Source organism: Canis lupus, chromosome 18 (genome assembly GCF_011100685.1).
Source record: "Canis lupus familiaris isolate Mischka breed German Shepherd chromosome 18, alternate assembly UU_Cfam_GSD_1.0, whole genome shotgun sequence".
NCBI lineage: Eukaryota > Metazoa > Chordata > Mammalia > Carnivora > Canidae > Canis > Canis lupus.
Genome location: NC_049239.1, coordinates 45,737,930 through 45,755,630, shown reverse-complemented (window position 1 = coordinate 45,755,630; position 17,701 = coordinate 45,737,930). Strand labels below are relative to the sequence as shown.

General features: G+C 46.8%; 1 protein-coding gene and 1 non-coding gene across 5 annotated transcripts in view; both read right to left on the bottom strand.

Annotated features, from left to right (window-relative positions):
- Positions 1-17,701, bottom strand: part of AP2A2 (adaptor related protein complex 2 subunit alpha 2) — a 96,024-nt gene that overhangs the window by 35,392 nt on the left and 42,931 nt on the right. For all 4 annotated transcript variants that reach the window (XM_038563535.1, XM_038563533.1, XM_038563534.1 and 1 more), the window contains exons 2-3: positions 12,574-12,642; positions 284-426 (exon numbers count right to left, since the gene is read on the bottom strand). In XM_038563535.1, the coding sequence (XP_038419463.1) occupies positions 284-426; positions 12,574-12,642 (212 nt within the window). The remainder of the gene's footprint in view (positions 1-283; positions 427-12,573; positions 12,643-17,701) is intronic.
- LOC119864314 lies at positions 7,167-7,297 on the bottom strand. The gene has a single exon (XR_005373710.1). It is a non-coding gene; the product is annotated as a U6atac minor spliceosomal RNA (small nuclear RNA).

Sequence of the window (17,701 nt, the reverse complement as noted above, 5' to 3'; positions counted from 1 at the left end):
AAACAAACAAACAGAAAATCGTACAAGAAGCCACCAGGTGAACCAGGCATTGCGGGGAAGGAAACAGGCAGGCCCAAGACACCCATCACATCCAACCTGGGTCTCGTGGGCATCCAGCTGGACCCACAGCAAATTCTCAGGCAGCAGGGAAGGTGTACAAGAAGGACAAGGAAAGAAATAGCCACCTTATCAGAGGAGCCTTATCAGTCCTTCCATGGGCAGGGCTGCATCCTGGAGGAGGGGGAGGCCCCCCCTGAGCCCTCCACCCCCTCACAACACTCACGATCTGCTTCTCCGTGTATCTGTTGGAGCTCAGCAGGTTCACGGCCTCCATGTGCCCAAAGTCAATGTCATGACCCAGGAGGAAGATGAAGAGCAACTTGCAGACGTACTTTTTTTTACTATAGCCATCAAGAGCCTTGTCACCTGGAGAAGAGGTGGGGGAGGCGGGGAGAGCAGAGAAGCCTTCAGACACATGGCACAGCTATGCTGAGTGCAAATGACATTTCTAGACCAGGCGGTACACATCAGAATCCAAAGGTTTGGCCTCCCTTAAAAAATAGAAGCCAGAATCCCTAGAAGCAAGAGTTCTGCCCTCCCAGGGCAGCCCAGGCACGCCAGGCCCCAAGGGCCTCCCTCAGACCTACCATAGCCCCGCCAGGGCCCCTGGAGCCAGCCCCAATTTACTAGATGATCCCCTTTTCACTTCAGTTTTAGGACAAATCACCCACCCATGGAAATCACACACAAGAAGACCAGAGGAGTGGCACCTGGGGGACTCGGTTGAGCGTCTCACTGTTGGTTTCAGCTCAGGTCGTGATCTCAGGGGGATGTGATCTCAAGGTCCTGGGATCAAGTCCTATGTCGGGGCTCTGTGCTCAGCATGGAGTCTGCTTGTCCCTCTCCCTTTGCTCCTCCCCCCAGCACCCATGCTCTCTCTTTCTCTAAAATAAATAAAATCTTTAAAAAAAAAAAAAAAAAAAGGACCAGAGAGACCCATGTCTTCATCCTCATCACAGCACAACTGAGCCCCTCACTAGAGATCATAACAAGGTAGGTTCAAGACACATCACTGGAAGAATGTAAAATGCTACATTCTGCCATTTTAGGTATCAGAAGTCTTTATTTCGCCTGACAAGTATACAGTGTTCCTTAGACTCAACCATTAGCTGCAGAGGTCACAACCAGAGGAGTGGTCATCTCACTGAGCTGGGTCTCCCAATGACACTGTTGCCATATTACGAAGGACCCACATGGGACACGAGTGGGCCGGACGGGACTTGGGAGAGATGGGAAGACAAGGACAGAAATGGTCATCCCTGGGGAAAGGTCAGGAGACCTGTGCTCTGTGGACGAGCAGTGGCTGACCCCAAAGGGTGATTCCCAGGATGACAATCCAGTGTCAGCCAACCAGCTGGTCACCTCACCTTGACAAGTTCTGAGAAATCTTCCTTTTCACCAAAAAACATAATGACTAAAAATAAAGGGGCCAAAGCCTGGTTCCCCCACCACCATCCTCTACTCACTCACCCACTCCATGCACCTGGGGAGCCCAGCTCTGTCACTTCCTGGCTAGGACACATCCCCATGTGCTGTGGGAGAGCATCTGAAAGTGCAGGGCATGCAGCTCAAGGCAAACTGTAGCAGTCTCCCATCTCCTCCCCACCCAGTCATCTTTCAAGAACCAGCCTGGATTCCATCACCTTCTGAAAGCCTCCTTTGACAACCAAGCCCAAAGTACGACCCTATCTCCTCTCACCTCCTGGAGACTGATCCCTGCTACTGAGAGCACATCTTAAAGGAAAACACAGCAGTGTCAGGCTTAGTCAAACTGAGCTCAATGGAGACAGCCATGGAAGTACTGGCGGGGGGGGGGGGGGGGGGGGGCTCCTTCCCTAAAGCACCTTGACTGCTTTCTGTTCCTGCAGGACCGGGGACACCGGGTCCTTCCTCCAGCGTTCTCTGATGCTGGGACTTTGAGGCTGAGCCCACAAGAAAGGAAGGGTCAACACTCAGGCAAGAACACTCAGGCATCTCTCAGCCCCGAGGCCGCTGTGACAGACGGGGAATGTTAATACCCAGAATGCAGTTTGCGAGACTCACAAGATACTGCAGAGGGCTGCAGACCAACCTGAGTCCCAGCCCAGAGGGAAGTCAACAGCCACCCCACCAGAAGCCAGAGTACCCAAACAAGCTACATCTCCAGTGAGAAGGTGGCAAAGGGAACCTGCACCCCCAAAGAGCACCAGCAGGGAGATCTGCCTATTTGTGCCATAACTCAGTGCAATCGGTAAAGAAATGACAGCCCCAAGAACATGGGGCCCATGCTCTGCCTCCACACCTCTCCCAGTTGCCCACCCTCGTGCAGCCCCACCTCCTTTTAGGGGCTACTCACCTACTCAAGAGTGACCCATAGGGAAGCTTTCCCTTTCTACTGATCACCCTAACCCTGGGGCCTGCCATGGAGAACTGTGCCGATGGGCAGGCTTCCCCAAGCCTGGCCACTATGGGAAGTACTGTCACTTCCAAGACTCATGCTGGAGTCTGGCTGGAGGGGTTCCTGCAGAGCTTCATAGGGTCTGGGAAGCTCTGGCTACAAGGTTCACAGTGACTCCAGTGCTTTCTCTGGCAAGTTTCAACCCAGTAGCCTTCCTACCAGGAGCCAGCTACAAGGGACCAGGTCACCTCTGGGCTCGAGAGTGACATATAGCACCCTGTGCCTCAAGTGTCACAGGCAAGGAGGGAGATGCCAAGTGCTCCAAGTGAAGGCACCTGCACTTTAGTCTCAGTGAGAGGCGTTGAAAACAAAGAGCTTTGCCCACTCCACAGCCCAGATGCTTCCGTACTTACCAGCTCCATCAGCATTCATGCAGCCCCTCAGGACTCAAACCCAGGCACATAGTATGTCAGAAACCCCTCCGTGTGTGTGAGGAGCTTGGCATCCTGATGGTAGAGGGCCATCCGAGGGACATGTCTGCAGATGGGACCCTGCCGCAGTTTGAGATGAGAACAGGAGGAGCTCTGAGGACTCACAATGACCTCTTGGCCCTACCCTGCCCACAAGCTGTATGCAGCCCTCTCAGTGTGACCTCAGTGTCCACACCAGTATACACATTCTCTCTACAGCCTGCACAAGGAGAGTCACCACTCTCCGTGCTCCCAGGAGCCTGCACCCTGGCCTGGCCAAACCAGCTGACTTCTCTGCTCCCCTGGGAGCTGAGCTAGCCCCTCGCTCCAAGGAGGGGGCCTCCCAACCTGTCCTCCTGGGGTCTCTCTTTCAGCCCAAGGGGCTACACTACCTCCTCAGGCCTTGCAGTCACACTGAACAGAGCTCAGGAATTCCCCACAGTGATCGTTCCTCTAACCCACCATGGTTCCACTCTCCCAACCAGACCGGACTAAGATGGTCCTCAAAATGTTGGTTTCAGGGACGCCTGCCTCCAGCTCAGGTCATGATCCCAGAATCCAGGATTGAGTCCTGCATCGGGCTCCCTGCATGAAGCCTGCTTCTCTCTCTGCCTGTATCTCTGCCTCTCTCTCAGTCTGTGTCTCTCATGAATAAATAAATAAATCTTAAAAAAAAAAAATGTTGGTTTCATCGTGGGCTAGAACTGTGTTTTTATTTCAATAATTCTGAACTGTGAAATTGTACCTCTCCTGCCTGAAAGGGGATGGCTCATGTCCTCACTTGCTGAGAAGATCAGAGAAGAGAGGAGGCAGGAAAGCAGGCCATCACTGCACCACATCCTGACTGAAGATCAGGATCCAGTCTGCACCCCTGGGACCTCCATCTTCTCTAGAGCCCCCTCCTCAGTGGGCCAATATGGCAATTAAGCAGGACACCACACAGGGGACTTAGCAGCGCCCGAGACAAAGGGAGAGTGCAACAGAAGTTGATAAGAACCGTTTATCACTGACTCTTTAGAAGCATGCTGATTTCAAAACATGAACCATGGGAAAAAAAGCTTCTGATCAGAAAAACTAAAACCTGGTATTTCCATAACAAGATATTAAGCTAAAAGACTGGAAAGTGAGTTAGTGACCACTGCATCCAGGCACACAGACACACAAGCTCCCTCTTTCACCAGTGCTGCGGCTGGAGGGAAAACAGGCAGGCACCCCGGTGTGCCCACCATCTGGGTCACAGTCAGGGCAGTCCTGCAGAACCACAAGGCTGCTCCCCGGCACCTGACCCTCCTGCCACATCCCAGCACCAATTATCTGATAACACCCACTCAGTCACTCATGCTTCTGAAGGCCCATCCCGTCTCTTTCAACAATGACAATGGTGAAAATTTGTCCAAGATAACCACTCTTCAGGGACAGGGGAGATGCAGCCAGCCCAATGTCAGAAAGCTTTACCTACGACCTCAGCCTGACATAAATCTGTTATTTGTGCCTTAAGAATAGGACCCTTTTGCTAAACACAGACCTGGCCTGGGGGCCATCACATAAAGTAGGGAACGGTCTCCTTACCCATTGTGATGTCTGAACACGGCCACCAGGGGCCGACTGATCTTGCCCAGAAAGATGTTCTCACCTGACAAGTAGGATGCCAGCAAGAACTGGCACGGCTACAGGCAGAACCTTCTGTCACTAAGGCAATGCACGGAGTCCCCAGTAACCAGATTCTTCTGGACAGTTTTCAAGCTATGATCTTTGTCCACCCTTTCTCTCACAGAGATTGGTGCTCAACAGGTATTTTCTTATGTTCAAAGAGGTAAAAAGGATATAATACCAAGGATGGACACAGAACTTCCTTGCTTTGCACCGTGATGACATACTTCCCTTGCCCCCCATGCCATTCTGTCCACCTCCTCTGTGAACTGTCTTAGAAATGCTCACACCAGAAAATCCACTCTTCCTCTCCAGATCCCCAGAGACCCGAGGCATTTCTTTCACTCTCTCTGATGCTTATCGATTTTAGTTGCTTTAAAAAAAAGGGGGGAGATGCAAATTAAATCCACAACAAGGTACCACCACACCCTGACCACAATAACTAAGCCTTCTGAGACAACCATACCAGGTACAGCGAGAATGTGGAAGAACCAAGACTGTTCACACACGGCACACCAGAGCACAACACACATAGCCACTCTGGAGAATGGTGTGGTGGCTTCTCACAGCATGAGACCTACACCTTCCACGTGCCCAGGTAGTGTGTGCCCAGGGAGTGCTCACCACAGCTCTGCCTCTCATAGGCACTGGGCACCAGCTGAATGTCCACCCCTGGGCAAGCCCACATGCTATGCAAGAAGTACATCCTGATGCACTGCAGAGGCAGCGTGAGCGCACCGGGGCTGCACTGCGCTCAGGTGAAGACAGCAGCTGTGAGAGACCTCACACCGTACACTTCCTTTCACATGACTTTTCCAGATACAGCAAAGCCATGGTGACAGAAAGTGGGCCTATGGCTGCTGAGGACTAAGGAAGGTGGCTGAGAGCGAAGGGACACGAGAACATTCAAGGTGCGGGAAATGTCGTTTGATTCGTGTTGGTGGCTGCCAAAATACATACGTCTTCCAAAATTCAAAGTGCACACTTAAGATGAGTAAATTTTATTGTGAATAAATATCACATAAAGCCAATTTTTAAAACATTATCATCAAATACATCAAGAAGAAAAGTACAAAAGATGACAGAACACTGGCAAAGCACTGGGCACTGGTGCAGTCGGCCCTGTTGTGAGCCAGTGTGACACACCCCTCCCAGTGAGCTTTCACACTTCCTCCATCAAAAGCTGTGGTTTATTTAAGTCTCTCTACACCTACAATAACCTAAATTCTTCATGGAAATTTCTTTATTCACCTGTGCACCCCTAGAACTTAGTGGACACACCATGGTCATTCAAGTTAGCATATACTGTGGTAAACTCCTGCAGACAGCGATAAGCAATCATCATGTCTGTAAACTCTAACACAGCAGCTGTTTTCCAATGGTTTCAAGACACAGTGTGCTGATTAATGTCATAATAACTACCTCATTCCACCCCAAGACTCAGTGGCTTACATGACAAGCACTGACATCTTGCTAATGAGTCTTGGCAGAGGTGGCCTCCAGCCACAAGCAGAATCTAGGTCTGAGCAGGGTGCCTCTCCTTCTCTTAGCACAGCAGCACCTGAAGCATGTTCTTCTCATGGAGACGATGGGAAGACCTCGAAGAGGTGAGTGGAAACGAGCTTAGGTTTGAAGGTGGCGCAGACACCGTCTACATCCCACAGGCCACAGGACCCTCTCTCAATGAAAGAACTCACCCACCAGTAAAGGCATCGGCTCTAGCTCTCTCAATGGCAAGGTTTGGGATTATAGATGCAACTTTCTCGTGTTCCTGGGATTGTCATGTTTTATCACTTTTCATCTGTTTATCGTCAATTTTACTTCAATGTGTATTTGCAACTCCACAATACATTTTTGTGCACAACAATCATGTACATTTCTCTATGTATCTGCCACTCCTTCTCTTTTCTTTTTTTTAACATTTTATTTATTTATTCACACGAGACAGAGACAGAGAGAGAGAGGCAGAGACATAGGCAGAGAGAGAAGCAGGCTCCATGCAGGGAGCCCGATGTGGGACTCGATCCCAGGACTCTATGATCATGCCCTGGGCCGAAGGCAGATGCTCAACCGCTGAGCCACCCAGGCGTCCCCACTCTATCTCTTTTCTGCCACATTCTGACCTCTCCTCTGGGATTATTTGTTTCTGGCCCGAAGTACAGCCTTTAGAATTTCCTTTTCCTCATGGGAAACTCTCCATTTTTGTCTGAAAAAGTTGCATTTTAGCTTTATTCTTAAAGACACTCTTGCTGGCTACAGTCTCCAGCTGGTTGTTCTCCAGCACATCACAAGTCTGGCACTCTGCTGTGTGCGCAGCCAGCTGTCAGCATGGCACATCCCCCCACCTGGCTACTCTCAGGGCCCTCTGTCTCTGGATTCCCGCATTCCACGGTAACGTGTCTACACGCACGTTTCACTCACTTAAGCTGTGTGCTGAGCCTGCATTTTGGTAAGTTTCATGCATTCTTTTTTTTTTTTTTTAAAGATACACAAATTAATTACAATTTTGAAGATATTTAACAATTTATTGAAGTCAGAAAAACAAAGTCTCAATATATAAAATCTAGAAAGGTCAAACTAGGAATTCGATTTCAAAGGATTTAGAAAAAAAAAGAAAAAGGTTAGATGCTACGAAGGAGGTGGCAATTCCTTAATCCCTTACTGGTGTGCATGCTGTCAGGTCCAAGGGCCTCTTCCATCCTTGTCAAGGGGAACACTGACCTTCTCTCCTCCTGTACACATGATCTCATGTGATCTAAAAGCTGTCATATCCTCCCTCCTTTCCTTCTGGGATGCCAGTTACACCTTTCAGAGTCTTCCACCACACCCCTCTGTCTCTCACAGGAGATTTGTCTTTCAAATCTCCTTAGACATTGGGGAGATCTTGCACAAGTCCCAGGGCTAGGGATGCCTCCCAGGGAATCAGAAGTGATATCTATCCAGTTTAAAAAAAAAAAAAAAGGCAGTCATCTCCCATAGTTTCCCTTTACCAACTGCTTCAAGGGGCAAACCTCGGCCGCAGATATCCAAAGCCGTATACAACGTGACCACAAAGTTTGATTCTAGATTTATTTTCCACCAGCTCCCCATATGAACCTTACATCACACTCATGCTTATATCCTGCTGCCTGAACACACCCCCGTCCTCTTACCTCTGGAATTCCTATCCTCCTCCATTTCAACTACTCCACCTGTTGAAATCCCAAATTGCTTCCAAACCAGGCCAGAGCAAATAAATCACTTTCTGTGTTTCAATCTTTACTATGAAACTAAAGCCTGCTTCTCCCTCTGCCTGTGTTTCTGCCCCTGTGTGTGTGTGTGTCTCATGAATAAATAAAATCTTTAAAAAAAAATGGTAGACCTACTTTTTTACTATGATCTGAATTTGGTATCGGAGGTTTAAAATAATTCTGTCTCTGCCATCTCTGCTGATTGTTGCTCATGCTGTCCTGATTGTGCCTGGTCATCTGTAACTGTATGCTTGACGTTGTATGTGAGAAATCAATTCTTCTAGGAATCATGTGCACCTACAATGATAATACCATCCTCCAGAGGGTCATTTCCTTCCTTTAAGCCAGTGTAAAGTCTGAGGGTCTCAGGTTCTGTGGGGCACCCAGGTGTCCAAAGCCCCACTGTACATCTGTCACAGGGCTGAATCACTTCCAGTCCACTGTTGCCCTAGAGCATTGCCTCTGAAAGTCTCAGTGTAAAGTAGAAGACATCTCTACTCTGGCGGGCTCTGGGCTTTGATCTTTCTCTTAGATCAGGGTTGCTCAACTTCAGCACTTTGACATCTTAGGCCAGGTCATTCTTGGGCAGGGGCAGGCTATCCCATGCATGGCAGGATAATTAGTAGCCTCCCTGACCTCCACCCACTAGATGGCAGCAGCGCACCCCCTCCCCCTCCCAGTTGTGACAGAACTCTAGATGTGGCCAAATGTCCCCTGGACAGCAAAACCACACTGACAGGTAATCATCCCTCCTGCCTCTCAAGGAATCCTCCTTGTTTCTTGTCACTCTATGAGGCTTTCAAGATTTTTTAACATTGTGTCTCTTTCTGTTTTCAGGAAAAGGTGTGGCTGAAGTCTGCACTGTCCAACTTGGCAGTGGTAGCCACATGTGGCTGCTGAGCACCTGAAGCCTAGCTAGTCTGAACTGAGTGTGCCCTAAATGTACAATACATACCAGATTTCAAAGACTTGGCATGAAAAAGATGGAAGATATCTCTGTATGGAAAGAGAGAACTTTTTCTATTGACTACATGTTGCAATGATAATATTTTAGACATAAGAGATTAAATAAAATACATTAAAAATCAGTTTTTTTAAAGTTTTTTTTGTATTTTTTAGTAATCTCTACACCCAACATGGGTCTCAAACTCACAACCCCAAGATCAAGAGTCACACACTCTTCTGACTGAGCCAGCCAGGCACCCCTAAAATTAGTTTCATCTGCTTCTTTCTACTTTTTTTTTCTATTTTTTTTTTAATGTGGCTCCTAGGAAATTTAGAATTATGTGTGTGTCTGCATTAGTGACTTGCATTCTATTTCTCCTGGATAGCACAGACCTAAATTATGTAATCTGCCATAACTGGAAGCACAAGCCCCCGGGGCACATTTCTGAGGACAAAGGGTAGGTTTTCTCTTATCTGTTACTAGTCAGAGCATACACATACTCAATGCCAACTGGTTAAGAGATAAGAAGGAACCTCTTTCCCTATCTAGGACAGCTCAGCATAGGCAGGCATGAAGACAGAAGAAATAACAGAAGTCTTGTTTGCCCAAAAACACTTCTATAGACAGTCTGAAGATTTACTATCCAATGGGCCATGAACTGTTTTTTAATAACAATACGATTTATGCTTATTCAGCAGTCACTTTCTATGAAGCAATTTTTATATATTCCCATACAAAGATATAATTAGTGCAGCAGACATGGATGCTCCCTTAAGGATTGGAACTGTCGAGAGTGTGGTTGGCTGACAGGGTAGCTCTGTCAGGGACTGCCTTCCTTGGCTTCAAGCCACAGCTGAGCAAGGGGGTGATACAAGGGCCCAGCCATTCCCACCAATGCCAGACATCTCTAATAGGCAATCTTCACCCCAAAGCTCCCTAATGGGCCAGTGGCAATCTGAGCAGACCAGCATTTCCCTGCAGCACCTCCTCTGCCTTCACAACTCCTCTGGCCTCCATGCCCATCTCAAAGTCGGCTTCATAGAAAACCCAGCCCGAGATGATCATCAACATCCCACTTCACAGTTGAGAAAAGACATAGAGAAGGGTAAGGAAGGTGACAAGGTAGTACAGCTAGTAAGCATCACAGCAGGGACATATCTGCAGGGAGTCAGGGCACCCTTCCTCTTAACTACCATTTAACAGTCCCTGTAAGAAGTAATGAAACTTATAAACCCTTCACCAGAGAAGATACACAGATGGCAAACGAGCACACAAAAAGATGTTCTACAGGGGATCCCTGGGTGGCTCAGCGGTTTAGCGCCTGCCTTTGGCCCAGGGCACGATCCTGGAGTCCTAGGATCAAGTCCCATGTTGGGCTCCTGGCATGGAGCCTGCTTCTCCCTCTGCCTGTGTCTGTGTCTCTGCCTCTCTCTCTCTCTCTCTCTCATGAATGAATGAATGAATAAATAAATAAATAAATAAATAAATCTTTTTAAAAAGATGCTCTACATCACATGTCATCAGGGATGTTGTATTGTTAAAACAACAATAAGTGGGACACCTGGGTGGCTCAGCAGTTGGGCATCTGCCTTCAGCTCAGGGCATGATCCCCGTGTCCCGGGATCGAGTCCCACATCAGGCTCCCTGCATGGAGACTGCTTTCCCTCTGCCTATTGTCTCTGCCTCTCTCTCTCTATCTCTCATGAATAAATAAAATCTTTAATAAATAAATAAACAAATAAATAAATAAAACAGTAAGAGTCCTCTCCTCTCAGATAGATAAAATCTTTAAAATAGTGAGATCCCTCTGTGCACCTGCTGAAAGGGTCCAAATCCAGAACACTGGCAAGGACAAGGAACAACACAAATGCTCATTTCTGTGGCTGGTGGGGACGCAGAGTGGGCCAGCCACTCTGGGACATGGTCTGGCGGCCTCTTATAAAATGACACATACCATTACCTCCCAATCCAGTGGTCATGCTCCCTGGTATTTACCAAAGGAGCTGAAAGCTTATGTCCACACAGAACCTGCCCCTGGGATGTTCATGGCAGCTTTATTTAGTTCTAGCAATGACATTCTTAACTGACCAAACTTGAAAGTAACCGAGATATCCTTCAGTAGGTGGACAGATGATACACTGTGGCCCATCCAGACACTGGACTGTTAGCCTGTGATCAAGAGAAATGAGCTGTGAAGTCATGGAAAGACATGGAAAAACCTTCAAGGCCTGAGTGGAGGATGGCTGTCTGAAAAGACCATGCACTGTGCGATTCCAATTCTGTGACATTCTGGAAAAGGCAAAACTATGGAGACAGTAAAAAGATGACTGGTTGCCAGAGGTGGGGTAGAAGGAACAGCTAAACAGGCAGACCACAAAAGATTTTTTGGGCAGTGATACTACTCTGCATGATACTATGACAGTGGATACATATCATCACACATTTGTCCAAAACCACAGAATGCACACCACCAAGAGTGACTCCTAACATCAACTGGACTTTGGGTGATAGAGGTGTCCATGTAGGTTCATCGAATGCAGCAAATATACCACCCTGGTGAGGATATCAACAATGGGGGGCTGTGCATGTGTGGGGTCAGAGGTATACAGGAAGTCTCTGTACCTTCTTCTCAATTTTGGTGGAACCTAAAACTGCTCTAAAAAAAATCTTGATAAAAAAAATTTAAGCAATGAAAGTTATAGACTCCCCCACCCCATATATCTACATACATATTCACGTACGTTTGTGTATACGAAAAAGCAAACCGTGAATTTTCACATACAATTTCAGAAGTTTCACAGACCTCCTAAAAGTTCCTTAGGCCCAGCTAAAAACATGAAAACATAATACATAAACATAATTCCCTAGGGCTCAACAGGGAAATACTCAAATTCCACTAGTTTTTGCATCACTTGGTAACAAGATATCCATTCTCAAGTCCTAAAAAACCATCCATTCCTAAGAATTCTGCCTTCCACCCATCCCTGCAGCTCCTGGGTTCAGTCCTAGCTCTCTATTCCATTCATTGATTCCGGGCAACCTCAGCCTCTCTCATGGCTATCTGCTCAGAGGCTTGAACCAGATCTCAAACCTGGAAAAATTAAAAGCTTAAAATGGAGTCTTCACGGATTAACCAGCCTTTCACAGATATATCCTCAAGAATGAAAACCCACACTTAAGTTTTTCACAACAGGGATGCTCAGGAAACTAAGCTCCCTACAAACTGACCTCCAGACAGGCAGCCTACCTGAGTGGAGTGGGCCATGTGATACATTCTGCATTCACAAAGCCAAACATGCTTCAATATGGGAAGTGCTTAATCACTTTATAATACTTGAAACAAATAACAAGTGACTTCAGGCAGAGTGTTTCTTTGAGATTCATACTTTTAGCCAGCTCAGGGGAAAGGCTGGGTCCTGGGAGGGAGCACTCAACCGGATCAATTCTACACGAGCTGTCAAACTCAAGAGCAACCATTGGTTTGACTTCAAGTAGGGGATCCTGGGGGGCACAGTCGGTTGAGCATCTGACTCTTGATTTTGGCTCAGGTCATGATCTCCGGATCATGGGATCCAGCCCCTCCTCTGGTCCTGCACTCAGCGGGGACTCTGAGATTCTCTCTCCCTCTCACGCTCATTCACTCACTCATGCTCACTCTCTCACACAAATAAATAAATAAAACCTTTAAACACATTTTAACTCTAACAGCGCCAAGAGAGTAATGGTGCTAACTTAGAACTTCGGTTTGAATGGGAAGAATTAATATGGCATTAGGAAACTAGTCCCTGCTGTATAAAATTTACAAAAGCCCATTTCACGAAAAAGACTGAATGCACTTACCTTTAAATTTTGATCTAATGTTTGCCAGTTCTTTGTTTATTCTCTTTATTTCTGCTTCTTTACTTTTACCTAAAAAAACAAGAACACAAATGCATTCTTAACTGATTTCTGAGCAAATGTCTGTCCCCTGATAAGACCAATACATCAGAATCACTGCTTTTAGGAGTCAAGGAAAGAAGTGATCAGCCAACAGCCAAAACCAGTAGGGAGGTGGCTGGGACAGAAGCCGGGGGCCCTGACACAGGCCCTCCCCAAGTCAAAACAGGGCAAGTCCATAAGCACCACACAGGAAAGCAGCCACTCTAAAAAGGGAGGGGATCTACAACGCCATTTTTTAATTTTATTTATTTACTTATTTTATTCATGACAGAGAGAGAGACAGAGAAAGAGAGAGAGAGAGAGAGGCAGAGACACAGGCAGAGGGAGAAACAGGCTCCATGCCGAGAGCCCGATGCAGAACTCGATGCCGGGACTCCAGGATCATGCCCTGGGCCAAAGGCAGGCGCCAAACCGCTGAGCCACCCAGGGATCCCCTACAATGCCATTTTTAATTTTTAATTAATCCTACCTTTTGCCACAGCTCTGGAATTGAAAGCACAAATAATTCCTGCTAACCATTTTCCACAATAAATCATTATCAGCTAATAGTTTACTCCTAAAATTGACTATTACGGCCATGGAGAATTTTTTAAAGTATAAAGTTTTAACTATTATAGGCTGCCAATTTTCATTCTTTATGAAGTTCAACGACCTACAAAACATGATAAATCCACTCTTAACATATGCAATGAAGTTGAAGTTTTCTCCATAATATGTAAAAGAGATAGAAGGTATAGCAGATACTTGACAAACATTCCCACATCCTAGATCTATTGCTAAATTGGACTTAATCCAACAAATATTTGTGTGCATGGAGCATGTGAGATGTGGAATGAAGATCAGACCATAGACAGTCTTACTCCACTTGACCAAGTGTGGAGACCAAGGCCTAGAGTGTGTGGAAGACTTTCTAAGGGCCACATAGCGGACAAGTACTGTAGAAATATAAGAAATGATTCATCACACAGGACATGGAGAATTGTACATGAAAACACATCTCCGTAAATTCCCATCACTTTGTGAAAGCAGGTACAAAGTTTATTTTGAAAGACCCTCTCTAGGCGAGTCCTTGCATCAGTGACTCTATCTGCAGTGAAAGGAAAGGCCTCTGTGGCATCCATCCCACCAAAACACTGCCAGCCCCAGGTGTTCACAGATGCCCAGACAGGGAGCTCACCTGTGTCCTCCTCCAGAAACACTGTCCGAATGCTCAGGCCTACTATGCTCCCCTTGCAGAACTTATGTCCCCTCCTCCAGCAAAGCAACCTCTTTCTCTCCAGGACACTCCCAGAACATCATTTATCTTTTACTACTAACTTGTTTAAAAAAATAGGGCCCCAGAAAGCTCCTGACGGAGCAGCTGGTCAGGACAGGGCCAAGAGCAGATTCATTCACCAGGTACCATTGGAGGTGCCAAGACATAGGCTAAAACAACACTTCCTGCCCTTGGGGATCCCATGTTCCAGGCAGGGGTGGGTGTTCCCTCAATGGAACAAACACAGCACAGTTGCTCCAGGGAACAAGGGGTGCAGGCAGGGGGAAGCAGCCAAGCACCTCTCACCAGATATGATGTCATGCAAGCCAGAGTCAGTCATGACAGTGAAGATAAGGAGCAGCCAATGGCTCCCCGAAGGGTCAGGGGAGGGGGAAGGGACACCAGGTAGAACAGTGGGCTTTAATGGCACAGGGTGGCAGGTCGAGAGCAAATAGTTTCTTAAATCATTCTTAAAAAGTGTTATTTTTGCTGAAATTGCCTTTTTTGGACCTCGCTAAAATGGCCATAAAAATGATGTCTCGGTAGCCTTCTGATTCACATGACAAAGACCACAAGCAGCTTCACACAGCCTGGACTAAATGTAGAAGACAAGCACTGTGGCCATGTGCGCATCTGTGTATGTGTGCGCTCCTGTGCATTTGTGTACATGTGCCTGTGTGTGCATGCATCCATCTGTGTGTCTGCGTGTGTGCCCCTGTGTCTGTGTGCCTCTGTGTGCATGCACCAGTGTGTGTGTGTGCCCATGTGTTTGTGCACCCATGTGTCTGTGTTTATGTGTTTGCCTGTGTGTGCATACCTGTGTGTCTATGTGGATGTGTGCCTGCATGTGTGCACATCCATATGTGTATACATATCCATGTGTATGTGTGCCTGTGTGCACACACCCATGCATATCTACGTGTGTGTGCTGGTGTATATGCCCAGGTATGTACATGTATGCGTGCCTGTGTGTGCACCCGTGTATATGTGTACGTGTGCCTGTGTGTACATGCACCTGTGTGTCTGTGTGTGCCCATGTGTTGGTATATGTGCCTCTGTGTGTGTACACCCGTGTGAGTGCATGCTGCGTGTTGTGCACACGCCTGTGTGTCTATGTATGTGCCTGTGTGCGCTGTGTCTGTGTATGTATGCCTATGTGTGTGTGCACCTGTGTCTACATGTGGGGGTACCTGTGTGCATGCCCACGTGTGTTGTGTGTGTGCACCTGTGTGTATGCGCACCCTTGTGTGTGTGTCCCATGTGTGTGCACCTGTGTGTATGTTTATGTGTGCTCATGTGTGTGCCCGTTTGTATGGGTGCTTGTGTTTATTATTATTATTATTATTATTATGGGTGCCTGTGTGTGTACGCCCATGTATCTGTGTATGTGTGCCAGTGTGTGAGCCCGTGTGTGTGTACATGCACCCATGTGTGTGCGCGCACACATGCCCATGTGTACCTATGTGTACTTATGCCTGTGTGTAAATGTGTGCCCGTGTTTGTATATGAGCACCTATATGTATATGCATGCCTGTGACTATGTGTGTGTACATGTGTGTTTCTCACAAAGTGTACAGCAATCTGTTTCTGTGCTGCTCTCTGGTATGTGCACTCTACTCCACCTACTCAAGCCCTATAGGAAAAGAGCCTCCAAGTAGCAAAAATCTATGTTGTACAGAGTCAAAAGGGGTCAGATCTACAGCAGAGATAAGGAAATGATTGGGAGGCAGTAGAAATAAGCAGTAATGCTGAATGAACTAAATGAACTTTCATTAAATCCACAGATATATTACCCAAGATTGGAAAATCACTAAATAAAACTAAAAGCACAAAAAGTTACAGAGGAAACTGTCAGGAAAAACAGAAACAAATGATTAAGCATGCTCCATCTGTGGAACAAGACCAGGGGTGGGGCAAAAAGCCATGGCTTTGTCTCCAAAGTTTTTTCAAAATGGCCAATTTACAACAAACACACAAACATACATTTTTTTTTTCAATCAGGGCAGGTGAGGGTTTCCTGGAGGAGAGGCATGAAAATATGCCAAGAGTAGGCTTTAGAACCAGGCATGTGAGGCTGGAATCCAAGAGCGGCCTCTGTTCCCTCTGCAATCAAGGGGAAGTTACTTCACATCTCTGAGCACACTCCTTCTAAAGCGAAGCCAAGGGACATCATACAATACATGCATGAGAGAGACGGTAGAGAGGTAAGTGATGTCTTAGCCAGACCAGGGGACAGGAGAGCCCAAAGCAGACCAGGTGAGCTTAGAAGGCTGAGTATGAGGACATCCCACCAAGCAAGGACTATGGGCCTACTATGAGTCACACAGAGCCCGAGAGGAACAGTGGAACAGGAAAGGTCTGCAGAAGCAGGACAGAGCCTGGAAGCTCTGGAAGCAGTCACCAGGTAAAAACAACAGAGGGGGAGCACTGTGTGACAGAAAAGCCACCCTGGACCGTGCCTCCATCAACAGCCTAGAAAACTAATTTCACATAAAAATAAGCAACAGGCAATCACTGAGGTTGAATCCCACACAAGGAGACTATAAGAAAACAGGGCAACAGGAGCAGAACAGTATCCCCACAAACAATGAGGATGCCTCAGAAAAACACCCCAACAGGGCAGCCTAGGTGGCTCAGCGGTTTAGCGCCGCCTTCAGCCCAAGGTGTGATCCTGGAGAGTCTCACATCGGGCTCCCTGCATAGTGCCTGCTTCTCCCTCTGCCTGTGTCTCTGCCTCTTTCTCTGTGTGTGTCTCTCATGAATAAATAAATAAAATCTTTAAAAAAAAAAAAAAAAAAACACTCCAACAGAAGAGATAGAAAAAGATCTATTTCAAAATAGAGACCTTGGGCAGCCCCAGTGGCCCAGTGGTTTAGCGCCGCCTTCAGCCTGGCGTGTGATCCTGGAGACCCGGGATGGAGTCCCATGTCAGGCTCCCCACATGGAGCCTGCTTCTCCCTCTGCCTGTGTCTCTGCCTATCTCTCTGTGTCTGCTGTCATGAATAAATAAATAAAATCTTAAAAAAAAAAAATAGAGACCTTAAGAAAAATACAGAAGACATCTAAAAATTCCCTAGAAAAATTCACATATTAGATAAAAGAAGTCAGGTAAATTAAAATAAAAGGAATTACAGAAATGAAGAATAACCTATAAGGAACACAAGAACAAATAAACACAAAAGGTCTTTTTTTTCTTTTTTTTTATTTTATTGGTGTTCAATTTACCAACATACAGAATAACCCCCAGTGCCCGTCACCCATTCACTCCCACCACCCGCCCTCCTCCCCTTCTACCACCCCTAGTTCATTTCCCAGAGTTAGCAGTCTTTACGTTCTCCCTTTCTGATATTTCCCACACATTTCTTCTCCCTTCCCTTATATTCCCTTTCACTATTATTTATATTCCCCAAATGAATGAGAACATATAATGTTTGTCCTTCTCCGACTGACTTACTTCACTCAGCATAATACCCTCCAGTTCCATCCACGTTGAAGCAAATGGAGGGTATTTGTCATTTCTAATAGCTGAGTAATATTCCATTGTATACATAAACCACATCTTCTTTATCCACTCATCTTTCGATGGACACCGAGGCTCCTTCCACAGTTTGGCTATTGTGGCCATTGCTGCTATAAACATCGGGGTGCAGGTGTCCCTGCGTTTCACTGCATCTGTTATCTTTGGGGTAAATCCCCAACAGTGCAATTGCTGGGTCGTAGAGCAGGTCTATTTTTAACTCTTTGAGGAATCTCCACACAGTTTTCCAGAGTGGC